This window comes from Marmota monax, unplaced genomic scaffold (assembly GCF_021218885.2).
Source record: "Marmota monax isolate L192 unplaced genomic scaffold, Marmota_monax_Labrador192_F-V1.1 WCK01_AAM20220418_F8-fsc00027, whole genome shotgun sequence".
Classification (NCBI taxonomy): Eukaryota; Metazoa; Chordata; class Mammalia; order Rodentia; family Sciuridae; genus Marmota; species Marmota monax.
Genome location: NW_026694617.1, coordinates 13351380 through 13376803, shown reverse-complemented (window position 1 = coordinate 13376803; position 25424 = coordinate 13351380). Strand labels below are relative to the sequence as shown.

The following is a 25424-nucleotide window of genomic DNA, read 5'->3' as shown; positions in this document are numbered from 1 at the left end:
GGAGTGGGGTTGCCAACTAAAATAGCATTCAATCAACTAATACTAACTGAGTAACTACTGGGTAGAGGAATTTTCATAGATGGCAAGGATATATCCTTTAATAAAATTTTTGCCATAACAGAGCTTACTTTCTGGTCAGGGTTATAAACAGGAAAAATGAACAAACTAGTGATTTGTATCACCTACTTGTTCTATCTAAAACCAGTTCTAGATAGTAAGGGATACAGAGTAAATCATTAAGCAAGAACTCTCTGATAAGCTAACTCTGCAGCAAAGCCTTGAAGGGAGAGAGAGAGAGTGAGTTAAGTGGATATTTGAAGAGGATAATGTCATTTATAAAACAGCAGCAGAGTGAACACTGCTTGGCAGAGAAGTTGAGGAGGAAAATGTGAATATAGGGTGGTAAGTAGTAAGAGGTCATATTATCTTTTTCTGAGTATGATTGGAAGCCACTCAAAGATTTTGAATGGGGAAGGGTCACTTTATGATATGAGCCATTATGCTTCTAAGCAAATCATCAGATGTAAAAGGATAAGAAGGAATGTGAGGAAGGCATTTTAGGAGGCTGCTGTTTTTTTCCAGTGAAAGACAATGGGCTTGATAAAGGTGTAAGAAATTTCTGGCTCTAAGATAGAAAATGTTCTGAAGATCAAGGTAATGGGACTTGATCAGGGAGGTCAAGCCCAGTGGACCAGTTCACCTACACCAGCTTTTGTGGGGCCCAGGCACACAGCAGGCCTGGTCCACCCCTTTCTCAGTAGGGCAGACACTCACCAGAGCCTAGCCTCTGGTGCAGGACTGCCTCTTCTGACCTCTGGACTACCCTGGGAGCCCAGATCCAGCCCAGACCACCCACACCAGCCCATGGGATCTAGGCTCTCAGTAGGCCCTGTTCATTCCTCCTCCAGCTGGGCAGACACCTCCAGAGCCTAGCCTTTGGTGCAGAACCGCCCCTTCCTGACCAGCAGACTACCATGGGAGGCCAAGCCCAGTAGTCCAGATCACCCACTCCAACTTCCACAGGTCCCAGATCCAGAATGCAGTAGCATTCACTGAGGGACACCAGCAGGGTCTGGAAGCCTTCCAGGGTCTAGAAGTATTCTTGTAGTACCTGCACAATCTGCACAGGTACTACAAGAATAAAGGGAAGAAACTGTAACATCTCAGATCCACACTGTAAGAAAAACAGACACATAGACAACATGAAAAAACCAAGGAAGAAAAGTGTCCCAAACAAACCAGGATACTATAATAACAGAACCCATGGACAGCGAAGTTGATGAAATGTCAGAGAAGGAGTTCAGGAGGTTCATAATTAAAATGATCTGTGAATTAAAGAATGACCTAAGTGAGCAAATACAAGCAAAAATTGATCACTCTAACAATGAGATAAAAGAGCAAATATGGTAGCAAAAGAGTACTTAGAGAGAGAGACTCTGAAAAAAAAAACAGTCAGAAATCCTTGAAGTGAAGGATACAATAAATCAAATAAAAAACTCAATAGAAAGCATAACAAACAGACTAGATCACTTGGAAGAAAGAATGTCAGATAATGAAGACAAAGTATACAATCTGGAAAATAAAGTTGATTACACAGTGAAGAAAGTTAGAAACCATGAACAGAACATTCAAGAATTATGGGACAGCCTCAAAAGACTTTTGTTATTGGGATAGAGGAAGGCATAGAGTTTCAAACCAAAGGAATGCACAATCTCTTCAATGAGATAATATCAGAAAATTTCCCAAGCATGAAGAATGATTTGGAAAATCAAATACAAGAGGCTTACAGGAAACCAAATGTACAAAATTGCAACAGATCTACACCAAGGCACATTATAATAAAAATGCCTAGCATATAGAATATGATAACTTAAAAGCTGCAAGAGAGAGGAATCAGATCACATATAGGGGGAGATCGGTTCGTATCTCAGCAGATTTTTCAACCCAGACCCTCAAAGCCAGGAGATCATGGAACAACATATACCAAGCTCTGAAAGAAAATGAATGTCAAACAAGAATCTTATATTCAGCAAAACTAAGCTTTAGATTTGATGATGAAATAAAAATCTTCCATGATAAACAAAAGGTAAAAGAATTTACAACTAGAAAGCCTGCAATACAGAACATCCTCAGCAAAATATTTCAAGAAGACATGAAAAACAATGATGAAAGCAGCAGAGGAAGGGATTACACTAAAAGAAAATCTAATCAGAAGAGAAACCAAGTCACGTTAAATACCAAAAAATAAATAAATAAATACATAAATACATAAATAAATAAACAAACAAACAAAAATGCCTGGGAATACAAATCATGTCTCAGTAAAAACCCTGAATGTTAATGGCCTAAACTCACCAATCAAAAGACATAGGTTAGCAGATTGGATCAACAAAAAAGACCCAACAATATGCCGCCTCCAAGAGACTCATCTCATAGAAAAAGACATTCACAGACTGAAGGTGTAGGGTTGGGAAAAATCATACCACTCACATGGACTGTGGAAGCAAGCAGGGGTTTCCATCCTCATATAAATAAAGTAGACTTCAAACTAAAGTCAATCAAAAAGGAAAAGAAGAACATTACATAATGCTCAAGGGAACCATACACCAAAAGACTTAACAATTATATATGCCCCAAACAATGGAGCAACTATGTTCATCAAACAAACTCTTCTTAAGTTCAAGAGTCAAATAGACCACAACACAATAATTTTGGATAACTTTAACATACCTCTTTCATCACTAGATAGATCTTCCAAACAAAAGCTGAACAAAGAAACTACAGAACTCAGTAATACAATCAATAACTTAAACTTAACTGACATATATAGAATATTCCATCCTTCAATGAGAGTATACACTTTCTTCTCAGTAGCATATGGATCCTTCTCTAAAATAGACCATATAGAATGCCACAAAGCAACTGTTAGCAAATACAAAAAAGTAAAGATACTACCCTGCATTCTATCAGGTCATAATGGAATGAAATTAGAAATCAATGATAAAATAAGAAATAAAAGCCACTCCAACACCTGGAGACTAAATAATATGCTACTGAATGAAAAATGGGTCATAGAAGACATCAAGGAGGAGATTAAAAAGTTTTTAGATGTGAATGAGAACACAGATAAAACATGTCAAAATCTCTGGGACACTATGAAATCAGTTCTAAGAGGAAAGTTCATTGCATGGAGTTCATTCCTTAAAAGAAGTAAAAGTCAACAAATAAATGACTTAACACTACATCATGAAGCCCAAGAAAAAGAAGAACAAATCAACACCAAAAGCAGCAGAAGACAGGAAATAATTAAATCAGAGCTGAAATCAATGAAATTGAAACAAAAGAAACAATTGAAAAAACTGACAGAACAATAAGTTGGTTCTTTGAAAATTGACAGACCCTATATGTCAAGAGCTTTGTAATGTTTTGAACAACCAATTAAAAAAAAAAGAAAAGAAAATTGACAGACCCTTAGCCATGCTGATGAAGAGAAGGAGAGAGAAAACTCAAATCACTAACATGTGTGATAAAAAAGGAACTATCACAATAGACACTACAGAAATACAGAAAATAATCAGAAATTATTTTGCAAACTTGTACTCTAACAAAATAGAAAATGCTGAAGGCATCAACAAATTTTTAGAGTCATATAATTGGCACAAATTAAATCAGGATGATATACACAATTTAAACGGATCAATTTCAAGTGATGAAATAGCAGACACCATCAAAAGTCTAACAACAAAAGAAAGCCCATGACTGATGGATACATAGCCAAGTTCTACAAGACCTTTAAAGAAGAATCAATACAAATACTCTCAATTTATTTCAGGAAATAGAAAAAGAGGCAGAACTTCCAAACTCATTCTATGAGGCCAATATCACTCTGATTCCAAAACCAGGCAAAGACACATCAAAGAAAGAAAACTTCAGACCAATATCTCTAATGAACATAGATTCAAAAATTCTCAATAAAATTCTGGCAAATCGAATACAAAAACATATCAAAAAGATCATGCACCATGATCAAGTGGGATTCATCCCAGGGATGCAAGGTTGGTTCAACATATGGAAATCAATAAATGTAAATCATCACATCAATAGACTTAAAGATAAGAATCATATGATCATCTCAATAGACACAGAAAAAGTATTTGACAAAATACAGCACTGCTTTATGTTCAAAACAATAGAAAAACTAGGGATAAAAGGAACATATCTCGACATCATAAAGGCTATCTATGCTAAGCCCCATGTCAACATCATTCTAAATGAAGAAAAATTGAAGGCATTCCCTTTAAAAACAGGAACAAGATAGGGATTCCCTCTTTCACTGCTTCTATTTAATATAGTTCTTGAAACATTGGCCAGAGCAATTAGACAGACAAAAGAAATTTAAGGGATACACATAGGAAAAGAAGAACTCAAATTGGCACTATTTGTTGATGATATGATTCTATACCTGGAAGACTCTAAAAGTTCCACCAGAAAACTTCTAGTATTAGTAAATGAATTCAGCAAAGTAGCAGGATATAAAGTCAACATCCACAAATCAAAGACATTTCTGTATATCAGTGACAAATCCTCTGAAAGGGAAATGAGGAAAACTACCCCATTTTCAATAGCCTCAAAAAAAAAATCAAATACTTTGGAATCAACTTAACAAAAGAGGTGAAGGATCTATATAAGGAAAATTACAGAACCCTAAGAAAGAAATCAAAGAAGACCTTAGAAGATGGAAAGATCTCCCTTGCTCTTGAATAGGCAGAATTAATATTATTAAAATGACCATACTTCCAAAAACACTATACAGATTTCCTGCAATTCCAATCAAAAGCCCAATGACATTTCTCATAGAAATAGAAAAAGCAATCATGAAATTTATCTGGAAAAATGAGAGACCCAGAATAGCTAAAGCAATCCTTAGCAGAAAGAGTGAAGCAGGTGATATCACTATACCAGACCTTAAGATATACTACAGAGAAATAGTAACAAAAACAGCATGCTATTGGAACCAAAACAGACTGGTAGAGCCATGGTACAGAGTAGAGGACACAGAGACTAACCTACAAAACTACAATTATCTTATATTAGACAAAGGTGCCAATTACATGCATTGGAGAAAAGATAGTCTCTTCAAAAAATGGTGCTGGGAAAACTGGAAATCCATATGCAAAAAAAATGAGATTAAACCCCTATCTCTCACCATGCACAAAACTCAACTCAAAATGGATCAAGGACTTAGGAATTCAACCAGACACCCTGCGTCTAATAGAAGAAAAAGTAGACCCTAATCTCCATCATGTAGGATTAGGCCCTAACTTCCTTAATAAGACTCCTGTGGCACAAGAATTAAAATCAAGAATCAATAAATGGGATGGACTCACACTAAAACGTTTCTTCTCAGCAAAATAAACAATCTGCGAGGTGAATAGAGAGCCTACATCTTGGGAGCAAATCTTTACCCCTCACACATCAGATAGAGCACTAATCTCTAGAGTATATAAAGAACTCAAAAAGTAAAGCACCAAAAAAGCAAATATTCCAATCAATAATGGGCCAAGGACCTGAAGAGGCACTTCTCAGATGATGTACAGTCAATCAACAAATACATGAAAAAACTGTTCATTATCACTAGCAATTAAAAAAATGCAAATAAAAACCACTGTAAGATTTCATCTCACTCCAGTCAGAATGGCAGATATTATGAAGACAAACAACAATAAGACAAACAACAATAAGGATGTGGGGAAGAAGGTACACTCATACACTGCTGATGGGACTGCAAATTGGTGCAGCCAATATGGAAATCAGAATGGAGATTTCTTGGAAAATTGGGAATGGAATCACCATTTGACCTATCCTTCTCCTCGGTATATATCCAAAGAACTTAAAAACAGCATACTACAGGGACACAGCCACATCAATGTTTATAGCAGCACAATTCACAATAACTAAACTGTGGAACCAATCTATATGCCCTTCAATAGATGAATAGATTAAAAATGTGCCATGTATATACACAATGGAATATTACTCAACAATTAAAGAGAATAAAATCATGGCATTTGCAGGTAAATGGATGGAGTTAGAGAAGATAATGCTAAGTGAAGTTAGCCATTCCCAAACAAACAATTGCAGAATGTTTTCTTTGATATAAGGACGCTGATTCATTGTGGGATAGGGAATGGGAGCATGGGAGGAATCGATGTACTCTAGATAGGACAGAGGGGTTGGAGGGGAAGGGAGGAGGTATGGGATTATCAATGATGGTGGAATGTGTTGATCATTATTATCCAAAGTACAGGTATGAAGACACAAATTGGTGTGAATATATTATGTATATAACCAGAGATATGAAAAATTGTGCTCTATATGTATAATAAGAATTGTAATACATTCTGCTGTCATATATATATATATATATATATATATGTAAAGAAGAAGAAAAAAGGAAATATGACTTGCTTATAGATATGTTATGGAATGCAAGAAGAAGTAAAGATGTCTTCAAGGTGGTTCGACCTGTGTCATAGTCAGTTAAGTCTGCTTATACCAAATAGAGTAGACTGGGTGGCTTAAACAAACATTTCTTATAATTCTGGTGGCTTGAAAGTCAAAGACCAAGGCAGTGACACAACTGGTATCTGGTGAGGGCCCTCTTCCTGGTTTGCAGATAGCAATCTTGTTTTTGTAACCTCACATGGAAAAGAGAGGGCTAGCTCCCTTCTTGTACTCTAATCTTATTCTGGAGTCTCCGCCATCATGACCTAACTGCCTCCTAAAAGTTTCACCTTTCAATATCATTACTGCAAGTCTTCAACATATGAATCTTGAGAAGGGAGATGGAGACAGCCTGAGTAATTACATGAAGGTCGTAACATTGATTGAGATGGAGAACACTACAAATGAGCAATTTTAGTGTTCATGAAATTAAGAGTTCTGTTTTGAACTTGGTATGGTTTGTGAGTTGGAGAGCTCTTCCAGACCTCCAAGTGGAAATGTCTAGTACGTAGTTGAAGATAAAAGTCTGAAATCTATGAGAGATACAAATTTGGCATGTATATATCTGGAACTGTGGATACAAAATTACGAAGGCATAAGCATATAACTGCACAGCAAGAGGTGAAGTACTGATTCACCAAAGGAATATAAACATGTAGCTGGACGGGGGGTGGACAAGAAGTACAGAATTTATTATATTGCCCCACTTGGTGTCAGTTTTTACTAATGGTGAAAAGTTCTAGCGATGGTGGGTATCTTATCTATGAATTACTTTGTATTCACCTGAAAGATGGCTGCTTTTATTGAGAGAAATAGAAAATCAAAAACTAAAAATTCATTAACCATAAGAAACCATAGGTTGATCTGCTAGCTCATATAACAAAAAGTTCAGAGGCAAAAGTTTCATAGTTAGTTGATTTAAGGGCTTACTGCTACCATCGTATTATAGTTTTTTATCTTTTTTTTTTCTTTTTTACCTGGCGTTCCACTCATTCAACTATGGGACTGGCTTTATCTTCTTACTTTTGGTTTTGTTGTGGTTTCCTGGAGCAACTGGTGTACAGGTTTCCTCATTTCATACCAAGAAGAGGGGAAACTGATTTCCTATGATAGCTCCACGGGGGGGAAAAATATCCTAGAAGTGCCAGAAAATATGTCCTTGCATCTGCAGTTGTTTTGGGTGCCCTGATCATCCCTAAATCGATAACTGTGACAAAGACAATAATTTTTTTCTGATGAAGGATAGATACTTCTGCATAAAGGATATTGAGCAGAAATGTAAAGAAAAGAAGCTATTCTAATAGTAGTAAAACCAAGATTACTATTTGGGGGTCTAATAAGAATTTGCAGATTACTTAGAGTAGGTAGAACATTCCTCATGGTCAGAAATACATGTCAAGACAAAATAAATTTCCTTTTAGTCGAATAAAGTTAGAAATTTATTAATAAACATGCCTCTAGACTTTGGAACTGTTTACAACATTTTAATGTAAAAATACATAAGAATGGTAACATATTTTTCTCCATCTGTTCTATTCCTTTGACATGTCAAGTTCTGATACCAAGTACAGGTTGAATATGCTCTATTTAAACTGAAATCTTCCAAAAATTATTGTATGGTAATCAATTTTGTTCTATTTTAGCCATAGGAAAGACTTCTTGAATTACTTTGTTACTACTGAGAATTAAATAAAACAGGAGAACACAAATGGTATTTCATTCTCTCATAAAACAGCTGTAGCTATCATTCTAAAAACACAGTCTTTGAAGAGCAAGTTGTGTGGAGGAAAAATTAACATTTAGCCTTAAAAAGTCTATTGTTATTGCACACATGTTAACAAATGAATAACTACCTTCAATTTTCATCAACAGGACTCTCTATATTTTATTTCTCATTTCCTATAAAATATAAGATAATGTATAGATAGATTTAATTTAAAATAGGTTCTGACAAAGTTACAAAATGTTCTGAAGAAGTTACAAAATTCCATTCTGAATTAAAATGTATTTTGAATCTAAAGCAAATAGTTTCTATATATTCCAAATAATGCTAAACTTTAAAAGAAGGCAGACTCTTAGTCAGATTTTCATTAACTAAAGCTAGTCATTATAAAAGTTCTAAAATTGTGCCTTCATGTTTGTTAGTTTTCAGATATTATTTCTTTTTTTTCTTCATGTGTGTTTTGTGTGCTGCAAGAATTACACATGTATCAACCTGAACATAAACAAAACTTCTCACTGATTTTCTCAAATTTCTCACATATTCTCAAGAATTTTGTGAACTCAATAACTTTCCTAGTTTTTGGTTTTTAGTGTGTGAATGGGAATCAAAGAGTGGCATCTCTCTTGAGTGATGCAAACCCTCTGGTTTTTCCCTGGTTCCATTTCAATTTCTCTCCTTTTTGTCTTTACTCACATCTCTACAGAGAAACCTAAAGAACAAACATGATTTAGGCAACATGTTTTTCCCCCACACATAGGCACCTCATGGGGTTGGGAACTGAGTTTTTACTACAGGCAAGCTTCTCCAAGAATCTTTTTTTCTGAATTAACACTCAAAAGAATTATCATTCAAAAGAATTTTCCTATTAGAGTTATTTTTTTAAAAAAAATCTCAGTGTATATCTTTGGTGTAATTTAATATCTGTTGAGACAGTCTTTCCCAAAGCTGTGCCTTTTGTACAGTGAGCCACAAAGTGCCACATGACATGGTCCAAACCTGAATGATCCATTCCTCTCCTCTGTAATGCAAGCTTTATTCCTTTTGCACAAATCACACTCCACACATTTGGATGCCCAGATGTGCTAACTTGACTTTTGGGCTTTCTTTCTTTCTTTCTCTTTTTCTTTTTTTCTATTTCCAGCCATTGACTTTTCCCTTGGCAAATGGCTTATTTCTTAGGATGCCTCTAAGGCATTTTCATTGCATTTGCTTTCATCCATTCCAAATCTCTAAGCCTCCACAGAAAGTGAGGCTGGAGCTCAGAAGACCGTGGGTGCAAAATAATTCTCTGAGGCTGAGACAAAAATGAAACAGGGAGATCTTCAGCTCCAATGAGTATTGAAAATAGACTTCCTGTTTGAATATTCTAATTTGAAATGCTCTAATTTAAGGAGTCTCTTATCTATATTAACAAAGGTAAACTTTGAATTTTGACTAACTTTATGACTATTGTCGTAATGAAACATCTTTCTTGTTTACCTATAATTCACAAAATAGGGTCTTTGAACCATTAGTAGGCCATATGGATTCTCTATTATTCATTGCTTTTAAGCCACCTATTATACGTTTTTTGGCATAATAAGCAATTTTTCTACTTTTAATAGTATCCATAGCCTCACTGGTATCTATTAAAAAATCAGTGTCTTCCTTCCTAACAATTATACTGATAATTTTCAGGCACTGGTACATTGGAGATGATGAAATGTGTTGTCCACAGGACCTGTGGATCACTGGACAGATTGATTAACATATCATTAGGCATGATGTCTCAGTCAACCATTCATTTATCAATTACTTGCTGATCACTAAATGAACAAAAGAGCCCATGGAGCTTACATTCTAGTGTAAAATATAACTAAATATGTCATTTGTCATTTTTACAGTGTGTTAGAAGGTCGTTAGTGCTCTAGGGGAAAAAAAAGAAAATGGCAGCACATGTCTGGAGGGGTGTGTGTGTGTGTGCAATTTTAAATATAGTGCTCGGTTTGGATTCTTTGAGAAGGTTATTTTTATAAAATATTTGGAGTTGGAGGAATTAGTCAGAAAAGAGTGTTCTATTACTCTGTTGTGGACTCCTCATGAACAGCAAGGAATCCAGAGTAATCTGGAATAAACAGACATGAAGAGGCAAAGTTAGAAGGATAGCAGAGGGATTAGGGCATATATTGTCTTTTAGGCTATTTAGAAGACTTTGACTCTCAGAGCATTGTGGAGCTCTTGCAGTGTTTTGAGCAGAGGAGCAAATGATGCAACACAATGTCTTGACTGAGAATGCACCACTGGTTGTGTGTAGACAGGAGGTGGAGAATAAAAATCAAGGGAATCTTCTAGAATGGTATTGCAAAAACCCAGTCCAGAGAATATGGTGAGTTTGATCACAGTAGTGGTAGAGGTGATATGCAGTGGTATAATTCTGTACACATCTTTAGAAGATAGATTTTGGAAAGTTCTAAGTGTTATTCACTATGGCCCTATTGCTAACAAATAACAAAAATTAACAAATAAAAACTAATAAATACTGGTAAAATTCAAAAGGGTCACATGCAACCCAAGAGCAGGATATTTAGCTCCTTACTAAGAACTATGTCAGATACTAAGAACTCAGGAAACTACTCTGCCTTTTTCTTTGGGGCTTCATGGTGTTTGATTTTGTTTCTTTGTGTACTACTGATTATGTACCACCTTTTTTACAGTTTACTTTTCTCTGACTTTTCTTGCTTTGTTGGACATTGACTACCCTAGCCTTCTGTTTATCCTTGAAATTCTAGTTTCAAGCTCCATTGACTTTATACAAATACCATCTTCTTAAGGGAAAGAATTTTACTGGCTCAGCTCAGGCAATAGATAGGCTGCCTCATGAGTTGAATGATCAAGTGATCACTCTGGTCGTCCTGGAATAGGATGAAATATACTACATTAATATGGTAGCATAGTGAAACTACTCTGTTGGGGGAGGACAGACCTTAGAGAAGTGGAGGGTTATATGCATAAAAATCCAAAATGTACACTGGTTATCAGATAATCTATTTTTCTTTTTTTTGTACCAGGGATTGAACCCAGGGGTACTTAACCATTGAGCCACATACCCAGCCCATTTTTATATTTTATTAGAGACAGGGTCTGTCTCTGAGTTGCTTAGAGCCTTGCTAAGTTGCTGAGGTTGGATTTGAACTCCTGCCTCAGTCTCCAAACTTGCTAGGATTACAGGCTTGTACCACTTCACAGATAATCTTTGAAGTAAAATGTATTTAGCTATACAATGTGTAGTCTTCAAAAAAACCATTTGAGCTTAGATATCTTTAGTTATGTGATGAAATAGTAAAATTTTTAATTTAAAGAAGAAAGCAATTAGTCACTCAAATCCTGCACTTGACAACATATTAATATTTTATAGACATTATTTTTATATTTTTGTATGAATAAAAAGAATTAAAATGAAGCTACTACACTACATGGATAAAATTCATTTTAAAGAAAGGAATGATAATATAAATTATACTTACAGAGTATTAACCTAAATTTTGCTTGAACTAAAAAAAAACTGAATTAAAACTGAAGGGATTGTTACATTTCAGATAATCAGATAATGCATCCCCCTATACCACCCCCTTTCAAACTCCAGATACATAAATTCTTATAAGAATGCCTTGAGCAGAGAGAAAGGGAAATGGAAGAAAAAAATATCTAGTCTTGCTTCAATGCTGAGATAAGCCTTGATCTTTCACAGGTTCTCAGGGAAATAGCTGAGTCTGAGTCCTGAGTGCATTCAGTGTGGGTTTTAGTGGCAGGTCATAAAATTCACTGATTTGCCTTTAAGGTTTTCTTTGTACTTTGAAGGAGGCAGATATATATCTAGAAAAATTAGATTATATGCCTTAGATTAGAAGAGATCCCCAATCTTTCTTTTTTCAGAAGCATTACAGTAATTATAACATTTTTATGGAGTCTTAAATTCTTAGAAAGTTGGTTGATTGCCTAGAAAAATATATCATCTGAGCAGCCAACATTTAGAAGACATGGTGCCCTGCAAAAAAAGGCCCATAGGTGTGTATCCCTATGGTGAACTGTGACATCAAACTTACGTGTGACATGAAACTACCTGTAGAATCATCAAATAAACCTGCCTTTATGGAAATTTCTAAAAGGACTGGAAATGTCCTTTTGTCTTAGCAACAAAGAAGTCTTCAGTGTTTTTGTCAAGGTAAGCTAAGTTTCAGTGTAATGGGGTGAAGATGGGAGGGGAGAGAAGAGTGTAAATTAGAGGTGAGGAAAGAAAAACAGTTTCCCTGAGCATTGTTCAAAGATTCGGCACCTATGATGCATCAGAAATTGCATAAGACCCACAGATATAATAGTAAACAATTCTTCCTGTTCTTAATAAGCTTGGGATACTAAACTAAAGTGTTAAAATGCAGCTGGGAAAGAATGAGTAAGGAGAGAAATTTGAAAACATGTTGAGAGTATACTATTGTTGACAGAGGTCAGATGAAAGTGGTTGGGATACAAAGCTCAGGAGTAGGGATTCATTTAGGAAGGAGAAACAAGGATATGATCTGAGCCTATGGTTTTCCTCCAGTGGCAGCTCCTGAGCTGTCAGTTATTCCCCCTGGCTTAAGTATGTTATGTGAATCCAGATATGGGGAGGGAAAAGGGAAGATGGGCTTGTTTTGAATGCTTCCTGTTGAAAAAATAGGTACTTGACAACCAGTGAACTATTTCTTCCTGCAAATATCACCCAAAGCAGACATTTTAGTCCAAACCAGTCTTGAAAATATTTATGTAGTTCTTTATTACATTATGGTTTCACGTAAATCAAATGATTCAAAAACATTGGAAATTAGCGGATAATTCACATTTCACATTTTGTCTTATCATTGCATTGTAAACCAATGGCAAGTTTAAATCAAATTTGCCTGAAAATAGCATAACTCATTATGTCAATGCCTGAAACCTGCTATAAAAATTATCAAAGAACATTGTTATACTCGAAAATATTTCTCTGTAAAAATTGCATTCAGGAGCATACGTCTTCGGGTAAGAAATTTTAAAAGTTCAGCTCCCATGAGCTTACGATTCACCAAATGAAACGTCCACTCTTGCCCTGGTTTGGATGGCTTCTTATTGGATACAGGATTTAGGAATCACCTAGCCCACAGGATCCGCTCACCAGCTTTCTCCGGCGGAGAAGGCGGGAAATTGACGAGGGGTGGAGCAAGGAGGAGCGGCGAGAATTTGGATGGATATGAACAAACTGGGTGGGGCTTGTAGGCCCTCCCCCGCCCCTTTCCTTTACATATTTCAGAAAACCTCTAGGGCGCCTTAGGCCTGGGAACGGGCGCAGTTTGTCCTCCACCAGTGCTGGTTAGCCCCCTAGTGACCCCGTACGCACGCGCGAAGGCGGAGACGCCGGCGTGCGCGTGACGTCACGGACGCGCCGGTCTCTAAACTCTTCCTAGTTTTCTTTCTAGCTTGTGAGTGAGTGACTTTTTAAGTGGTTTTGGAATTTGCTGCGTCTGTGAGAGGTAGGTTGAACCTTGGATCAGCATTCTTTAGAGATTGATTTCGTTTAGATCCACATTGATGTGGTAATTTCGCAGAAACTCTCCTTAAGTGTGTTTATGGTGAACCTGCTGTGCGCTGCATCTTGGCTGGTGTTTTGGGAGAAACCAACGTACAAGTCCTTGATCTAACGGAAATGAAGTAGCTTGGGCAAGGTTGGCGGGTACATGTTAAAGTTAAGTATCCATACTAGTCAGTGTTCCAGGTCAACATTTGAGAAGTAGGATTTAACTGCCAGTCCGCAAGTTAACAACAGTTTATCTTTTCTTTGGATTATATAGGGGATGGAGGGTGGAGCAACAATAGATGCTTTGTTGCAGTTTGCCTACACAATATTACAATTGTCAGGAGTATTGAAAAACAAAAACCAAACTTTCAGCACCTCCTCCCCAATTGCTTTTAGTTATACATTGGTGAAGTTTGTTAGTGAACTTCTGACACTTCTTAAAGCTAGCTTTTAGAGGTATTTTAAATGCAAACGCTAAATGGAAAAAAGAAATTGTCTCCATTCCTTAGAATGTTCTATATTGGTAATTATAATAAGGTTATAAAGTAATCCATCATTCTGCCACTCTTTCAACCCCAACAGCGATAAGTATCTTATTAAAAAAAATGAAAAGCCAAACAAGTCAAAGAGACTTATTTTTTGAGTATGTTTTGGATAAAACACTGGTATTTGTGTCTTTAGCAGCAAGCTGTCAACTTCCCTAGTTGAATTTGCTTTGGATGTCATTGTGAAGCAGAATTGATATGCCACTTGAATTAATAAAGGAAGTCAGTGGGGTGCCTGAAGTTCAGCAGCTGAGTAAATTACACAAGGTAGATTTCAGATCTCTACAGCCAGGTTGTGATTATAGCAAGAAATATATTCAGGTAAGACGTTTCTTAACTCACAATGCTTTTTCTTTCTAAAGGGAATGAGAATTTTATGTTCATTTTCTTTATGAGAACTGTCTTAAGAATGGCTTTTATCTTTGTCTTAACAGTTGAGACTGAATAGTTCAACAAGTTCTGCATAATTATCCGTAGCAAACTTTTAGAATTTTGTAATATATTGGAGTGGGTTTCTGAGATACATAGATGAATAAATATTGTGGGGAACTAAAGGTGATTGTATTTTTGAGGAGTTTGATAGGATTGCTCAATCTCTAATTCTTATTACTAAGTGTGGTAGTCATATGATGTGAACATGAGAGAGTTTTTGGTTTACATATGTTAGCAGGAAAGTTGAACTGGAATTTACAGGATGATAGATTCTCTCTCTCTCTCTCTCTCTCTCTCTCTCTTTTTCTTTTGGGGAAAAGCTGTAATCATGTGCATGTTAAGGAATTTGGATGTTACCATAAAAGTATGAAGGCTCTCAGCAGGTGTTAAGCAGGAAAAATACATGATTCACTTTGCATTCAAATTATTCTACTTCCTGTGTGAAGAATATATTGTATTTTAAAAAATCAGAGGAAGGATATTTAGTAAGTGTCAGTTACAGTAATCTAGGTGATATTTGATAATAATCTGAGTGTTAGTGGGGATAATGGTAAGGAGATAAATGTGGAAAAAACAGCAATAAAATAATAACAAAAGTTAATATTTATTGAGCTCCTTTTGTAGGTGCGTTATGTATATTAATTCATTTAATCATCACTAAGACCAATGATATAGGCATAGGCACTATTAATCCTCATCTGTGTAGATGAAGATACTATATAATTAGTTTTACTGACTAGAGCAACCTTCAAAGACTCTTACACCTGCATAAGCCCTTCTACCATGCTGTCAGAGGCGTTAGAAATTATTTTACACATTGATATAGATTTTTAATTTGCCAAAATAAGTTGTTTTATCAGATGTTTAAGGCTACAATTTCTTTTCATCTCCTCCATCATATTTTCTCTTATACTAAATGTCATTGGAGCAACTAAGATTTTTTTTTTTTTCTTTTTTGACTCTAGCTATGGAGAAGTTGTCTTATAAAATATATTTAGTTTGGGTTTCGGGAGATGTATTTATGTGTCGTGTAGTCACTTTCGTGGATAGTCTCTGATATTGCTAGCCGGGAGTGAACCTGTTGTAGGGACAAACGAGGGAAGGCATCAAAGATAGCAGGAAACAGTTTTATTTGGCTTCAGCCAGGTTCAGAGGGCACAGCTTTTGCTATAATCAGTTAATCCCCTGAACCCTGAGTTCAGGGAGTTTCAGAATTTTATACCCAGCATGTAAGGGGAGGGGCTCAGAAGTTCACAATCTGCAAAAGTTCACTTAAAAGCAGCTTTTTCTTTCACTGTTCTGGGCAAGTTAACTCTTCAAGGACAACACCTGAGAAGGGGAGAGCTTCTTTTCCCCTTTCTTGTCTCCCCCTGCCAGCTGTTACCATGGAGCCCATTTGTAACTTATCTTAAAAATGTAGACATCTCTGTGAAACCCCAGCTCAAGGCCAGAGGCCTTGTTTGCACATTTCTTCAAAGTACTATACTGGATATGTTTGTGAAAAACTAGTAAGGGGGTGTCCAGCACCTGGAGTGCTGGTATCTTCTCTGCCAGTGGCCAAGTAAACAGGGCGACATGAAAATAGGAAGTTTATCTACATTGGACTCTTTCTCAGAGACTCTTTTGCTGACAGTCCTAAAATCAGCCATGGTGGATAAAGGGGGTGCCACTTCAAACACAGGGTCTTGCATATGCCAGGCAAGTACTTTACCTCTGAGCTCCATCCACAGCCCTTTTGAAATTTTATTTTGGGACAGTGTCTCACCAAATTACCCAAGCTGGCCTACAATTTTCAATCCTCCTACTTCAGCCTCCCTCTGTGTGCCACCACACCTGAGGATAGACCCCTTACCTTTTTGCAAGGCTGTCCAGTGAGCCAGAGTATTATGGGAAATCACTCTTAACAACTTGCTCGTACTAAGAAAAAAAAAAAAAAAAAAAAGGAAGAAGAAGAAGGAGGAAGGTAATGGACCTGAAATTGTGTAAGGCTGTGAATATGTTCTGTCCCACTGAACCATGATACTTATGTATAGTTAGTGAAGGAAAAAATAAATACTTAATCACGTAGATCCTGAGGCTAGTCTGAGGAGAAATGTTATGAATCTTACAATTTACGTATGAATGAAACTTAATAGGAGTTTTCTCAAACTTGATAACAGTTTTCTGTTCTTTAAATAGTCTATACTCTGTAGAAACCATATTTTAAAATTAACATGAAAAAATTATCAGAGTATATAACAAAAAACAAAAAGTAAAGATATGTCACACAGTGTTAATTATAAATTAGGTTATTTTCCTGGAATTTTAAAATATTTGTATCACTTTTCTGCTTTATAGCTTATAATTTATTGTTCCTTTTTATTTTAAATGAATTTTGATGTGACGAAATGGATTGAGGAAAGATGGTAGTTAAAGAGGATATCAGATTGAAGAAAGCATTGATAATGTTAGACTGGGGATGTATCTGAATATGTTGTTGTTGATTTGTAATTATATTCTGCAAGATTATCAGATTTTTAAAAACTTTATTAAGACTTCTTTGTGAGCCTGCATATGGTCTCTAGAAAAATCTATTCTTTGTTGTCAAGTGTAGTATTCTATGAATGTCAGTTGTATAAAATTATGTGGTGGGTGTATTTGAGTCTTTCATATTCAAAGTGGCTTAATTTCTGCTTGTTCTGTAAATTACTGGGAGATGATTGTTAAATTCAACTATGATTATGGATTTGTCTGTTTAGTTATGTGAGTATTCATATATTTTAAAACTTATTAAGTGCATAAATATTTAGCATTGTTGTGTCTTCATGATGGTTTGATCCTTTTATCATTATGAGATGTCCCTGTTTGATCTTTGCTAGCTCATTTTCTTTGATCTGTTTTGTCTGACGGTGACAAAGCCTTGCTAGCATTTTTATTTTTATGTTTTACATTTTATTTTTGTAGTACTGGGGATTGAACCCAAGAGAATTTTACTTCTGAGCTACATCTTTAGGGTTGTTTTTTTACTATTATTATTATTATTATTTTACTTTGAGACAGTGTTTAGATATGTTGCCCAGGTTGCCCTGAACTAGTGATCCTCATGCCTCAGCTTCCCAAATCACTGGTATTACAGGCATGTACCATCACACCTGGCCAAGCCTTGCCAAAGTTTTTATCTTTACTTTTTGGATGCTATGTCTTTTTTCTTTTGTTTTCAGTTTTAATATTTTAACTAGATTATATTTTTTAATCCAGTATGACAATCTCACCATCTTATTGTGCTTTCCTCCTAGATTGGCCTGGTGTACTTTAGTAGATTCAGCTGGTGAGGAAACCCTTGTATTTTAACAGGGTGTTTTAGTTTGTTAGGGCTGTCATAACATACTACAGACTGGGGTGCTTTGACATTTATCTTTTCATAATTTCTGTAGGAGAGAAGATCAAGATTAAGGTGTCTGCAGGTTTGGTTTCTTCTGATGCTTCTTTCCTTTGCTTATAGGTGTTTATCTTCTTACTGTATCTTTTTTCTTCTATGCATGTGTGAGCTCCTGGTGTCGCTTTGTGTATCCTATTCTCTTACATGGTCATTGATCACATCGGATCAGGGCCCACCCTAATGGCTTCTTTTTAACTTAATTACCTCCTTAAAAATCTCTAAATATAGTTACATTGTGGAGTACTGAGGGTTAGTGCTTCAACAGATAAATTTTAGGGTAACATGATTCAGTCCACAACATGGGGTATTACATTTTTATGTCTGTCTTCATTTTTATTCTGAAAGCAAACAGATTTCTAGAGTAGAGGCAGATTAATATTATTCTTGTACACCCTGTACCTCAGCTTATCTTAGCAATAACATTCAGGGCAATGTAATGAGCACCTGATGTCTTCCTACCATATGTAAAGGGGATTTCTTGTACTGTAAGAAAGGATCCCATAGATCCTATGTAGAGTTTATGTAGGACAACTATTCAACTTCACTCTTCCGTGGTAGAGAAATATCATCTCCTTAATGTAAATATATCATTTGGAAGGAATATAAAGGAGTGGCCCCGGGTTTTATCTCCTGTTAAATGATGAACACATAACTTGGATGCAAGTCACTCTGAAGTCTCTTACTGGTCAGTTATCCTTTAACTTCCAAGCTTTTGTTCTTTAACTCAGGTTCCATTTATGTTTGCTCACTTCAGCTGAGGCAGTGTGAGATTTCCTACCACCTTCCTTATGGAGTAACTCCCATTGTAGGTAAAGCTGTCAAGATAATATATAACTAAGGGCTATTGTATCAACCAAAGGAATTATATTAAATACTTAAATGTTTATAGACTACTTGTGGGTGCACATCACACTGTTTGTGTGGTTTTCTGTCTTTCACACAAGAAACACAATCTCAAGGGCACATTTTTCATCTCTGGAAACAAAATTACAATTGTTGGGAGCCCTTCCTAAAAGGACATAGATCAGTGTGAGTTGATAGGGTCCCTTATGAGGTCTGCCACTGGTAAGGCCTCTGGCCCCCAGTTCAGTCCCAGTAATTCAATTTAGATCTAGTTTCCAGAGACACTGCTTGAGGGCGGTCATTTAAATCTGTCCTGCCTGACCAGTTCATTTACCCTAAATGTAGAGAACTTTTGGAGCTATTCTCCATTGAAGGTGTAGGAGGTTGGCCATGCCAACCTCATTGTGAGAGCCCTGGGGTGGTGGATGATAATAGGGTCTATAGTTATTTTACTTGCAAATTTCCCAGCAGTTTGTGAAAGTAGCACTAGTTCATTCTCTTTTGGGTTGTGGGAAAGCTCTTTGAGTAGTTCTGACATAGGTCATTAATCTCCCCTTCCTTATACCTCTGGGGTCTTAGTATTCCCTTCCCAAGTCTAGCTAGTCCCAAGTGTTCATATCCCTTCCCTGGTTCCAGGGATCTCTCTCCAGGGTGCCAACTTTATGAAACCAGCTTGTCTCATTCCAGTAACTGAAACTCATATTTTCTCTGATCATTCTCTTCTCTCACCCAGACCTTTCTTCTAGTTGGACCACATGTAAGAGGAACAAAGCCATTTGCTTTGATTAATCTCATGTAATCTTCTTGTGATTCCCTTGGTTGCTTTGTGTCTAAGACAGTGTTACTTCTTGCCTGTTTGTATGCCTCAAATATATTGTTGAAAGCCATGCACCTTATATAGGACTATGGAAATTGAAGCAGATAGTTTTATTCCTGAAACTGTATGTGGTGCATTAAACTAATCTAGTCAATAAGAGGGCTGAGTTTGTGATTTGTTGTTACTATGGTTATTTCAGTGTGCTGTGGGCTGCAGATTAACTTTGTATGTAGGAAGAAGGCGGAATGGCCAGAGGGTTTTGCTCACTGTCTTCTTCATCTTTAGTTTTAGGTTTTTGCCTTGCTCTATTCTATAGATAAGGTCTCTCCATGCTGTAGTACTTCTCTCCTAGTTGTAGACAATGTTATCTTTTACTAGATATGTATTGGTCTTTGATGGGTGGATGCTTTCTGTTCTGATTAAGCCTATCTTGGCAGGCAGTGAAGAGTTCCTGGGTCTTGTGAGTGGGTCCTTCTCCAAGATCTTGCCATGCCCCTAGATGCAGGTCTGGACCTTGTATGGGTATTACTGTTCCTGACCATCCGTTGCAGGAGTAGAAGTTTCTTTTTTCTTTTCTTTTTTTTTTTTTTTTTTTTTTTTCCCTCAGTAGCTCCCTTCTACCTACAGTGAGTTTTCACCAAAGTTATTCCAGGTTTATTGCCCTTTTCCCAGCATTATCATGCTTTTCTTCTGAAAAAAAGGTTGATGAGAAAGATCCAAGCAGGGGTCCTCCAGTTCTTGTAGTAACTCCTGTCACCCTTGCCCCACCTTTTGGTGTGAATCTTGTCAGTTCTGTGGAAAGAAACTTATAAGTGGATGTGAATTCCCTTGTGTTTACAGCTCCCAGGGGCTCTGTTTGTGCTCACTAGCCTTTCTTGGTTTTTAACAGTTCATTAAAAAGGTCAGATGATTTTTTCTAACAGATAATCTGGCAGCATCTGCCCTGTAAGCAAGTGTTATAACACTTCCCAGATGAGAAAGTGTTGTCTGTCATCTCTCACTGAAAGAGCACTTTCTGTTTAGATTTCCTTAGTTGTTTGACATGTGACCTCAGCTCTTTAATGGGTCAAGAAAAAGTTTTGAAATTTGCAAATTGTTTATTTTTTGTTGTCAGTCTCTAGCTTTCTACCTCCAAAGCAGAACTATTTATCTTTACTTTTGAATCATTATGTATTCTTTTTTTTTTAATTTTTAGATGTTGATGGACCTTTATTTTATTCATTTATTTATATGTGGTGCTGAGGATCAAACCCAGTGCTCACAAATGCTAGGCAAGTGCTCTACCACTGAGCCACAACTCCAGCCCCTTATTATGTATTCTTCATAGCCATGTTCTTATTTATTTAGGAATACTGTTTTCCAAATAAAATTGACTTATAACCAATATTGATTTCTGTCTCATCAATAAACTTGATTTCTTTTTATTGTTGACTGTATAAATGTCTGGAATATTATTAGGGTGGGAGGTGTGTGTTTTAGGATCTTTTTAAAAACTGTATTCAATAAGTAAAATAGATACCTTTATGGAAGTTTTGTAAGAGCCTCATAATATATTCAAAGTATCCTTAAGTTTTAAAGCCATAAGAAAGTAAGAAACCATTCAGATTTAAGCACTTTATTTTATCTGAGACTCTGATTAATAACTTTGTAAATCAGACAGACTGGTTAGTTACAGAGTAGAACAAAGGCTAACCTGTATCTGTGTCTTAGTATATTGATTTATCCCCACTATTTTTTTTAAAGAGAGAGAGAATTTTAATATTTATTTTTTTAGTTATCGGTGGACACAACATCTTTGTTTGTATGTGGTGCTGAGGATCGAACCCGGGCCGCACGCATGCCAGGCGAGAGTGCTACCGCTTGAGTCACATCCCAAGCCCTCCACTATTTTTTTATGAGATAATTTTGCACTACCAAGTTTTCTTGTTTAGATTTTCATTCCTTTCTAGAGCAAACCTTATTTTTCAAATTTTATTTATTTTTTTTATTTTTGTTAGAGAACAATATGGGTTAAAACCAAGTTGGGTAAAGTTGATATATTTCTTTCCCTGTATCTTAACTAATAGGATTGTTTAAAAAATTAAATTATTAAGTAAGTATTTTTACACCCTCAAATTTTTCCTTAGAAAAATTTATTCAGCAGTATTCAATGTCTTAGAAAAATTTTTTGAACACAATATGTTGACTTCTTGAAAGGACCAACCTCAATAAAAATTACAGATTCTCTAAAGATTAATTAAGCTTATTTGGGAATAGAATAGCATTACAGGAAAATTTGTATCCATAGTCAACTATGAACATGTTCTAGGAACTTCAGGCACAAGGAGAAGTTTTTAATCAAAACGTGAGGAAAATTATATATTTTGAGACAATAATCTTCAGCCACAGAGATTAATAACAGGGTCTACACCAGTTTGTACAGACAGATGCTGGGCAGATATCCTCAAAGAAGTATTTTTGTAAAAGTTTGCAGTAGCATTTGCACAAAGTTTTGGTTCTGGCAGAGTTGTGACTTCACAACTGTCAGAAGTCATAATTAGGAACTCTTGTCAGAAACCTCCAGTGGCTTTATTTGTTTATTTAACTAGTTAGGGTTGATATAAAGCAATTCTATTTTGGTTTTGAGAGCATTCACAAAAGATAAAATTCTAATGCTTTTAAAAAAAATTCTAATTTTTACTAATATCTTGGTATTACATAAAATTCTCTCTTTGTTAACTAATTTTTTTTTCTCCCATTTCAGGGAAAACTTTCACTTATCTCTTCTTTAACTTACGGTGGAAATGGAAGAGCTATTTTGAAGATTGGACTTCAAGGTATATAGTAAGCAAGCTGAGTAAATTTATGTTTAGCTTTTTTCCTGTAATCTTTAAATATGTACCTTTGTGTACTACATGCATACATAACCCAAATGATTTTAGCAGGTGATACAGTCGCATTAATACAGAAATCTGTGCAATGACGTTAGTTTTTCCTTTACTAAACTTTTTCAACATCTCTTCTTCCTCTCATTCCTTTACTTAAAATCTAATAACCTTTACTCTCATATCTAGACTATTGCAATGATTGATCTTCCTGTTTCTAGTTTTATTAATAATGACCTAAACATTGTAGTAACTAAACTCTCTTAAAAATTTGCCCTCAACATGTTACTTCTTATATAGGTGCCCTTATGTAGGCAGAAATCCTTCTGGTTAGTAACTCTCAAAGAATCTTAGTAAGCTACTTGAAAACTATAAAGTAGAACACATTTAAATTCTGTAATTTGGTTGGAAGAATAATCTGGAGCAGTGAATGGGAAACAGACTGAGAACTTCAACATTCTACAACTCTTAAAAACCATCGAAGTATCAGACATTGATAAAAGTTCTGTGGATACTGCAGTGACTGAAACTCAACCTGTGTCTTCATAGAATTTACAGAATAGGAGAGTGAATGAAATGCAGTAAATAATTATAAAAAGTAATATCAGATACAAATGTGATCTTGAGAAAGAGCAAATTAAGTTGGTAGATCATAAAAATATTCTAAATTTTCTCAGGAAATCTGTAATGTCTGCATTTTTCAAGTAACAGATATTGACAGAAAATTGATTTATCAGGAAATGGTATTATTTTTGTTTTTATTTTTTGATATTTCCAGTGGCTAGAGCTTTGCATGCAGCAGAAACTTGGTAAAATCCTTCTACATGAACTTTAAATATTGAACAAAGCCATAGATGAAGTAAATAGAAAAATTTTGGACTTCATGTATGAGATCAAGTAGAGAGGTTATCCATTCATTGACCAAAAAAAGATGTTCAGATGAGTATAATATAACATGATAGAAGCATTCATAATTTGAATCTATCAAAGTACCTTTATTCAAGTCACTGGATTCTTTTTTAGCACGTATACATAGCAGATATGTATAGAAAAATGAACAAATCATGCATAATGATGTTTTTATGAGGAGAATATACATTTGTAATTAGCATCTAAATCCATAAAAGACCATCCTTAATACTGTCTTCCAGAGTCACTATCTTCCCAAGGAGAATTAATCTCATTATGCTATATATTAATTTGCTTGTTTTTGAAATTTATATAAGTTGAATTTTATGGCAGTATCTCTATTATGTGTGGCTTTTTAATCTGAACATTTTGTTATGAGATTTGACCAATATTGATACTGTAGTTCATTGCTTTTTTATTGTTCTCTAGTATGCTGTTTTGTGAGTATATTAAGAGTTTATCTGTTCTGTTGATAGGCAGTTGGTTAGTTTTGTGGTTTTTGGCTATACTGTATATACATGTTCACGTTTTGGTAAATACAAAGTATTTCTCTTGATCATATTTACATAGTAGTGGACTTAGGTCTTTAGTAGGTATTGCCAGATTGTTTCCAAAGGATTTGTTCCGTTTTACGTTTCTACCAGTAGGATTTCAGTTTCTACCAGTAGGATATCAGACTTTGAGATTACACATTGTCATCAATATTTTGTCTATTTTATTTTATTAATTTATGTTTTTTCAATAGGTATAATCTAATTAAATACCAGTTCATGGTGAAAACACTTGGACAACTAGGAATATAAAGAAATTCTCTTAATCTGATATAAAATATCTTCAGAAATCTTATAGCAAATGCTATTCTTCATAGGGAAATATTTGAACCTTTCCCCTGAGATCAGGAATGTAATAGGGGTGCTCATTTTTACCACTTTTTACAAAAGGTCCTTGTCATATAAAAAGACAAAAGAATTAAAACGCATACAGATCAGAAAAGAATTAATAGAATGTCATTACTGACAGATGGCATTGCTAAATATGTAAAATTTCTAAAGTTATCAGTGGAAAAATATAATATTTAATTATAAAATTTATGAGGCTGCTGAATAAAATATCAGTAAACAAAAATCAGTTTTATCTTTATTTATGAGCAACAATTAATTGGGTTTGATTGCTGTTGCACTGAATCTATAGATCCTTTGGAAATTTCACATGTTAATGATACCCATGTGTTAGCATTAACTTTGTAAGGACTCACTATTTAGTTGTTTAATTTTTCTTAATAGTGTGTTATAAATTTTCAGTGGACAGATATTGCACATATTTAATACATTCCTGAATTTTTCATGCTTTTATTTTTAATAATTGTCCTTTATCATACTTAAGGAATTCTTTTCAGTTCATTCTTTGTTGAGAGTTTTATCATGATTGGATGTTGGATTTTGCTAAATGCATTGTCTGCCTCTGTTAATGATCATAGTTTCTTCTATTTTTAGTTTGTTAATATGTATTTTACTTTTATTGATTTTGCCACATTAAATCAGTCTTGTATTCTTGGTTTAAATCCTTTTTAGTTTTGATGTATTATCTTTTTTATATAATTATTTGGTTTGATTTGCAAATATGTTAAATATTTTTGCATCTACATTTGTGAAAGATTTTGATCTAAAACATTCTTTTCTTATAATAATTTTGACTGGTTTTAGTGTCACAGTAACACTGTTCTCATGACATAGTGTTTCCCTTCTCTTTGTTGGAAGAGTTTGGAGAATTGTTAATTCTTCCTTAATGTTTATACATTTCACT

General features: G+C 35.3%; 1 protein-coding gene across 5 annotated transcripts in view; it reads left to right on the top strand.

Annotated features, from left to right (window-relative positions):
• Positions 1-13600: 13600 nt before the first annotated feature.
• Pot1 (protection of telomeres 1) overlaps positions 13601-25424 on the top strand; it is a 105708-nt gene continuing 93884 nt past the window's right edge. For 2 of the 5 annotated variants that reach the window (XM_046422442.2, XM_046422444.2), the window contains exons 1-3: positions 13624-13749; positions 14475-14659; positions 22592-22664. In XM_046422442.2, the coding sequence (XP_046278398.1) occupies positions 14537-14659; positions 22592-22664 (196 nt within the window). In that variant the 5' untranslated portion in view covers positions 13624-13749; positions 14475-14536. Of the gene's footprint in view, positions 13750-14474; positions 14660-22591; positions 22665-25424 lie in introns of those variants that run through there. The other 3 variants (XM_046422443.2, XM_046422445.2, XM_046422446.2) reach the window with 3 other exon arrangements.